Source organism: Cebus imitator, unplaced genomic scaffold (genome assembly GCF_001604975.1).
Source record: "Cebus imitator isolate Cc_AM_T3 unplaced genomic scaffold, Cebus_imitator-1.0 Scaffold187, whole genome shotgun sequence".
NCBI lineage: Eukaryota > Metazoa > Chordata > Mammalia > Primates > Cebidae > Cebus > Cebus imitator.
Window position 1 is genome coordinate 805,910 of NW_016107502.1, and position 7,680 is coordinate 813,589.

General features: G+C 41.7%; 1 protein-coding gene across 2 annotated transcripts in view; it reads left to right on the forward strand.

The window, feature by feature from the left end:
• PRMT8 (protein arginine methyltransferase 8) overlaps positions 1-7,680 on the forward strand; it is a 95,553-nt gene that overhangs the window by 45,577 nt on the left and 42,296 nt on the right. The window contains exon 3 of one of the 2 annotated variants that reach the window (XM_017546059.2): positions 5,381-5,536. In XM_017546059.2, the coding sequence (XP_017401548.1) occupies positions 5,381-5,536 (156 nt within the window). The remainder of the gene's footprint in view (positions 1-5,380; positions 5,537-7,680) is intronic. The other variant, XM_017546060.2, reaches the window with a different exon arrangement.

Below are 7,680 nucleotides of genomic sequence, written 5' to 3' on the forward strand. Positions count from 1 at the left end.
TTGCCCTGTTGCTCAGACTGGAGTGCAGTGGCATGATTTCGGCTCATTGCAACCTTCACCTCTGGGCTCTAGCGATTCTCCTGCCTCAGCCTCCCAAGTAGCTGGGATTACAGGTGCCTGCCACCATGCCCGGCTAATTCTTGTGTTTTTAGTAGAGATGGGATTTCACCATATTGGCCAGGCTGGTCTCAAACTCCTGACCTTGTGATCCACCCACCTCAGCCTTCCAAAGTGCTGAGATTATAGGCATGAGCCACTGCGCCCAGCCAGGGATGTTTCTTTAGTTGGGCCTTTGTCTGCCTTGCAGTCAAGTGGTTAGGCAGGATGCTTCTCATGGCCTGAACCCCCGTGAAATGTTTTGCTTTGACCAAGGTCTGCAAAATAGCTGGGAGCTTACAAAATGGTGCAGTGTGGACTAGCGGGCTTTCCAGAGGTACTCGGCCAATCCACTTCCATCCACTAAAGGCAGTTTAGACTTTTAATTGTGGTTAAGACTGAAACAGTTTTGCAGCCTTTGTTTTTATTTTGCCTCCCTTCCCTGTTCACCTCAGCTATTTCCTTGCATGAATGAAGAAAAGGGTTGTAGTTATCACAAAGAGCCAGAACTAGCATTTTTGTGAAACTTACTACACTTTTGTAATCATCATAACAAACCCTACAAAGTAGGTGATATTATGACTCCCCGTTTCCAGATGAGGAAATTGAGTCACAGACAGCTGAAAGCTGGTCTGGGTCAGAGAGCTCACAAGCAGTGCAGGTATGATCTGAATGCAGTTATTTGAGATTTGAATGCTACAGAGTCTGTGTGTTTAACCACTGTGCCGTACGGTTTTCCTGCTTACTGAGCACCTGCTATGAACCATGCCCCATGCCCAGTTCTGGGTAAACCATCCATCTTGTCTTTGGTCCGAGATCTCCTAAAGGGAAAGGCTTCAGCTCACCTTCAAAGTATTTAAAACCGGAATTGAACTCAACACAACCAATCCCCACACTTTATTCAACTTCTAATCAGATCAAATATATCAGCCCCGGGGCAGCACAGGAAGTGATGGCTGGGCTTCAGAATGGTTCATGCCTCCTTTTCACCTTCAGTCTCCACCAGAATTTCCTCTGTGACTCACCCTAAGTGGAAATGTAAGAGAAAGAGAATTTGGGAAATGTAGCACCACCTGGCCAAGATGACACGTTGCAAAGCCTCCCAACGTGGTGCACAGAACTCCAGAAAACATGAAGCCAAACCTACAGAAGCAAAGGAATAAAAAGACAAATCCCCAGTCATGATTAAATATTTTAACACTTCTCTCTTGGTAAGTCATCAGACACGGACACAAAAAAATCAGTAAGAATGCAGAAAATTTGAATAATACAATCAAACAATATGAGCTAATTGACATTTTTAGAACATTTCGTCTTCAAACTACAGAAGACATGCTCTTTTCACGTGCATGTGGGAACATTCACTAAGGTAGATCCTATGCTGGGTCACAAAACAAAGATTAAAATCATGCAAAGCATGTTTTTTGATCACAATGAATTGAATTAGAAACTGAAAACAATAAATTATCCAGAAACTCTCCAAGTAATTGGAAAGTAGGCAGCACTCTGCTAAATAGACCATGGGTCAGAGAAGAGATCACAGAAAGAAAGAGAAACTATCCCAAACTAAATGATAGTGGAAATACAACATATTAAAATTTGGGGAAGAAAATTCAAGCAATATTTAGAGGGAAATTTATAGCGTCAAATGCTTGTGGAAAAAAAAGGCATAAAATCAGTGATCAAAACATCTACCTTAGGAAGCTAGAGAAGAACAAATAAGACCCAAGTAAGGTGAAGAAAGGAAATAATTAAGATGAAAACAGAAGTCAATGCAGTAGAAACTAAACAGTGGAGAAAACCAACAAAGCCAAAAGTTGCTTTGTGAAATGGTTAATTAAATTGATAATATCTAGCTAGACTAATCAAGAAAAAAAGAGAAAACACAAATTATCGTATCATAAACAAAGGCAAGAACATTGTGACGATCATGCAGATACTCAACAGGCAATGGGAGAATATGATGACATGTCATGCTGATAAATTTGACATTGTACATAAAATGGATACATGCCTTGAAAAAATATCTTGTCAAAACTGACATAAAATGCATCAAAAACTAAAATAGCCCTGTACTAATTAGAGAAATTGAATTCATATAAAACTTTCCATAAAAGAACTCCAGGCATATATGGTTTTACTGGTGAATTATAATCAACATTTAAAGAAGAAATGTACCTAACACAAACTTTTGTGGAAAATATATGAGCAGAGAACATTTCCTAACTTATGTGATGAGCCCTGTATAACTTCGATTACCAGAGAAAAGGTAAGACAAAGTTACAGATCAACATTCCTCATGATTATGAATATGCAGCAAAATGTTAGCAAATAAAACCCAGCAATATTCTAAAAAGCCAATGCATCATGGCAAAGTGTTCATGTAACATTAAAAACCAATCTGTGAAGTTCAACCCATTGACAAAGAGAAAAGTCGTATACCATCTCAATAAATGAAAAAGCATGTGACAAAATTAAATACCAATTCATGATAAAAATCTCTCGCCAAGTTAAAAATAGAAGGGAATTTCTTCAGTCTGATGAAAGACATTTATAGGAAGCCTAAATTATACTTAATGGATATATTATTGGAACAAAGGAAGGATGTCTGTCCTCTGTAATTCTATTCAACATTTTACTGACAGCCTTTGCCCATGCAATAAAGCAAGAGGAAAGAACCAAAAAATAAAAGGCATACAGATAGGAAAAAAAGAAGAAAAATTGTCTTTATTCACAAGTGACAAGATTTTTTACATAGAAAAATAAAGAAATCTGAAAAAAAAAACAAATCTACTGGAATTAATATGTCAAGTGAGCAAGGCTACAAAATACAAAGTCATATATACACCAACACTTTGGAAAATGAAAAGCTTTATACACCATATACAGTACCACAAAATAAAATAATTGAATGGGGCCATGTGTGGTGGCTCACACTTTTAATCCCAGCACTTTAAGAGGCCAAGGTGGGCAGATTGCTTGAGTCCAATCATTTAAGATCAGTTTGGGCAACATGGTAAAACACCATCTCTATCCAAAAAACACAAAAATTAGCCAGTCTCATAACCTGGCCTCAAAATAAACAAAAAAATAAAATTTTTTGAAAAACTAAATAAGATAAAACAGTTGAATGGAAATGTAAGATCTTTATACAGAAATCTATACACCATTCCAGAGATAAATAAAAGATCTAGATAAATGGAGAGCTGTGATGTTCTTGGATTATAAAACTCAAAATTGCTAAGATGTCAGTTCTCCCCAAATTGATCTGTAGATTTAATACAATTCTGATAGATGCCGGGAGACTATTCTGTATGAATTAATAAGGTAATTCTAAAATTTACATGGAAATGCAAAGGGCCTAGAAGAAACAAAATAATCTTGTTAAAGAACTACATTGGAAGACTCTCACTACTTTATTTCAAAGTTAATATAGAGGTGCAGCAGTCAAGTCAATGTTAACCTTGTATATCAATGGACTAGATCAGAGAGGCCACACATGTAGAGTCAGTTGATTTTTGGTAAAGTTGACAAGGTAATTAATGGAGAAAATTGTGTTTGGACCATTTATTTACAAGAAAAAAATGAGCTCACACCCCTAACTTACACTACACACAAAAATTAATTTAACATGTAAAAGCCACAGTTATAAAGCCTCTAGAAAAAAACAAAGAAGAATGTCTTTGTGACTTGGGGTACACAAAGATCAGATAGGGCACAAAAAGCACCAATCATAAATGAAAAAAATGGAAAAACTGATCTTTATCAAAATTTAAAACTGCTTTTCAAAAGACAACATTAAGAAAATGAAAAGGCAAATAACAGATTTGGAGAAGACATTTGCAATATATATGCAGTATACCTGATGAAGGAGTGGTTTCCAGAATGTATAAACCCCTGCAATTCAGTAAGAACAAGACAAACAGCTCAAGACAAAAATGAACAGAGGACTTGAATCTGCACTTCACAAAAGATGATACATATAAATAATCAATAAGCGCATGCATCAGGGAAATGCAATTAAAACTACAATGAGACACCAGTTCATATCCACAAGAATGGCTAAACTAAAAAGACGGATAATGTGAAGTTGCTGGGCTGTGAAGCACCTTGAACTCTCTCACATTGCTGATGGGAGTGTAAAATGGTACAACTAGTTTGGAAAACTCTTTGGCAATTTCTTATGAAGTTAAACATGTACCTACCCTAAGACCCAGGACACTTACTTTTAGGTATCTACCCAAGGGAAATGAAAACATATCCTTTGCTATTACAAATAAATAGCAAAAAACTGGAAAAAATCCTAATATCCCACAAGCATTGTGGTATGTTCATACAGTGGAATACCATTCAATAACAACAACAAAAGAACAAACCTTGGAACTGTGTAATAACATACATGAATCTCAAAAACTTTATGTTGCACAATTTATAAAAGTTCTAAAATAGGCAGAAGGAAGCTTTGATGATAGAAATCAGATCATATGTCATCTTGGGAGAGGCTGAAGATTGACTACAAAAGGGCATGAAGGACTTTCTGGGGTGATAGAAATGTTCTATATTTTGGTAATTGTGGTGTACATTTGTCAAAGCCCTTTTACTGAACCAAAAGCTTAAAACCTGGGCTTTTGTTGTACGCAAATTATGCTTCAATAGAGTTGATTTCTAAAAAAAATCACCTTTGATGATAAATTAGTTAAAAGTGTTTGCTGATACCTTGAATGGCCAAAGATCCCTACCTCACCACCGTACACAGAGTTAACATGTTCTCTTTGGGTCAGAGTACATTTTAACAAGTAATCTTGTTTCTCTCTCACTGCAAAGCCCTTATGCTGGACAGAGGAACATGTTCCTAGTCTTAAAAAAAAAAAAAAAAAAAAGCAAACAAAGCAAAAAATACACTGACAAAAGCCTCTTTAAATAACTTGTTCAGTGACTGTTCTCTCACCCTGACAGAAAGTTCTTCTTTGGGCTTAACTTAAATTTCTTACGCTGTGTTGCACTGATCTTTCCTTTGATTGTTTAATAAATCAGAGCTTTCCCAGGTCTGGACATGAGTTTCTCTTCTGATGGTGCATAACTATCTTTCTGGGTAGAGTTTTAAGGCAGAGGAAGTTTGGAATGATGATGGTAGCGCCTGGCCCAGCTGCCCCACTGCTGTCCTCCGTGGCTCTGCCTGATGATATCATTGAGTCTCCTGAAGGGTCACCTGGGGTGGTGTGTACAAGGTACTCCCAGGTACCTTGAATTCACTCATGTTTCATTTCTTATCCCTCCACCACAGGAAATGCTGAAGGACGAGGTGCGGACACTCACTTACCGGAACTCCATGTACCACAACAAGCATGTGTTCAAGGACAAAGTGGTACTGGATGTCGGGAGTGGTACTGGGATCCTTTCCATGTTCGCTGCCAAGGCAGGGGCCAAGAAGGTGTTTGGGGTGAGCATGCCACTTCCTCCCATATGCTGGCTTCCACAGAGCTGGCCCCTTGCCCTCTGCCTCCACCCGCCCTCCTAGAAGTACAAAATCTGATTCATCTCTTTTGCTGGGGTCACACCTTCGAGGAGTAGAAGAAATCAGGTGTGACTCTCAGGAAGCGAGGCAGGCTGCCTGTCCCTATGCATGGCTCCTGGGTTCTTGTGACCGCTGACATTTGCAGAGGAATTTGGGTCTCCCAAGACCATTCCAATGTCATCATGATCTTTCAGTGCTCAGCCCCAAGGTCAGCTTCAGAGGCAGTGCAGGTGGTTATGCGGGGGAGCTCTGGTTAGAAGTTCTGCATTTACATTCACTAAGCATGTGACCTTGAACTATTCACTTCCCTGTACCCCACTTTCTTTATCTGTAAAATGCACATAATAGCAGTCCCTTGTGCACAGGGTGATTGTGAGGATTAAATGAGTTTAATACATGTAAAGTGCTTAAAATAGTGCCCAGCATATGGCAAATGCTCAGCATCTATTATTACAGTTGAGATGGGCCCTAGAGATAATGGGAAAAGCTCCTTCCCATTTTCTTTAAAGGGCAAGTCGGTCAACTTAACCTCTGTTGTTTTGGCTGTGGCAGCACTTCCAGGCTAGATGTGGGGTCTGACCCTCTGGGAAGCCTCCCAGCTGTCCCCCAGCACTCCTAAGGCAGCTCTGCACAGCCTGATGACCGAGGGCCTGGGAGGGTCCAGAGCTGGAAAGAAACTAAAAAAGAAGAGCTGTGAGCCTCCGGCTGACATTTGAGAATGCAGTGTGCCCAGGGCTGGAGCACGAGTATTCATCTTGGTCAAAATGAAAGGCAAACTGCAATGAGGTTCCCAACCTGCATGTGAGCCAGCCCAACTGCAGAGGCCCTGGTGACCTCAGCAGCGTGCAGCGTGTCTTTGCTCCCATGCATTTGACTGGGCCATCCCATAGCCAGCCCTGGGGAACCACCCTGCCGCTGACTCCCAGATAGACTATATACTCCTAAATCCCCTGACCACCCTCTGCCTCCAGAGGCCTGCCCCTAAGTCACTCAGCAGGACAGCGTTCTTCCTCCAAGCCTGGCTTGGAAAACCCTTGGGCCGTGACTGCCCAGGGATTTTCTGAAAGCCTGGGCTGCCCTCAGGCTGCCTCAAGTGTAGATTTGATCCAGAAAAGCTGTGATGTTCTCAGTTGAGGCACTCGCTGAGGGCAGGAACCCACCTGGATGCCCAAGAGCAGGTCATGTCATCATCACTGGTATGACTGTTGGTTCTCCAGGATGGAGACTTCAGGCAAGGGACAGATAACTCTTAGTGAGTTCACAGGGCATCAGAGCTGGACTTGAGGCCTCTGGTGACCCCCACGTGCTTTCTCTCCCAGCACAGAGGCCTGGTCTCAGCGCTGGCCTTGGTGGGGGACAGGGCTAAGCATGGTGTCCCTGGCGCCTGAGTCATCCGGGGGCTCCAGCCAAGGAGCTGTCAGGAGGAGGCTCCCACTTGGTGCCTTCCAGCTGCGGTGACTTGGCGAGATCTGTCTGCCTCCCGCCCTTCTCTCTAACAGCTCTTTTATAAATGGCTCCTCCACATTTAGCTGGGCTCCTTTCCGGATGGCTCATTTCACAGTTTCTCCTGTTCCAGACCCCTTCCACCCACTGCTGTCCTCCAGTGGGGAGATGAGATGGCGGGAGAGAGAGACAGAGAGAGGGAGGGAAGAAGACCATCGTCCCAGACAGAGTGGAGACAGGCCCAGAGAAAGAGACAGATGTGATAGGAGCAATGGAGAGGAGACAGAGAGAGAGAGAGAGAAAGTCACAGAGAAAAGCTAGGTAAATGGGGGAGGGGTCCGAAAAAGCAGAAAGAAGACACAGGAGAAAGCACAAAAGAAAAGAATTGGCAGAGATGGGCAGATCACCTGAGGTCAGGAGTTCAAGACAAGCCTGGCCAACATGGTGAAACCTTGTGTCTACTAAAAATATAAAAATTAACTGGGCATGGTGCCAGATGCCTGTAATCCCAAGTACTCAGGAGGCTGAGGCAGGAGACTTGCTTGAACTCAGGAGGCAGAAGTTTCGGTGAGCCAAGATTGTGCCATTGCACGCCAGCCTGGGCAACAGAGACTCCATCTCAAAAA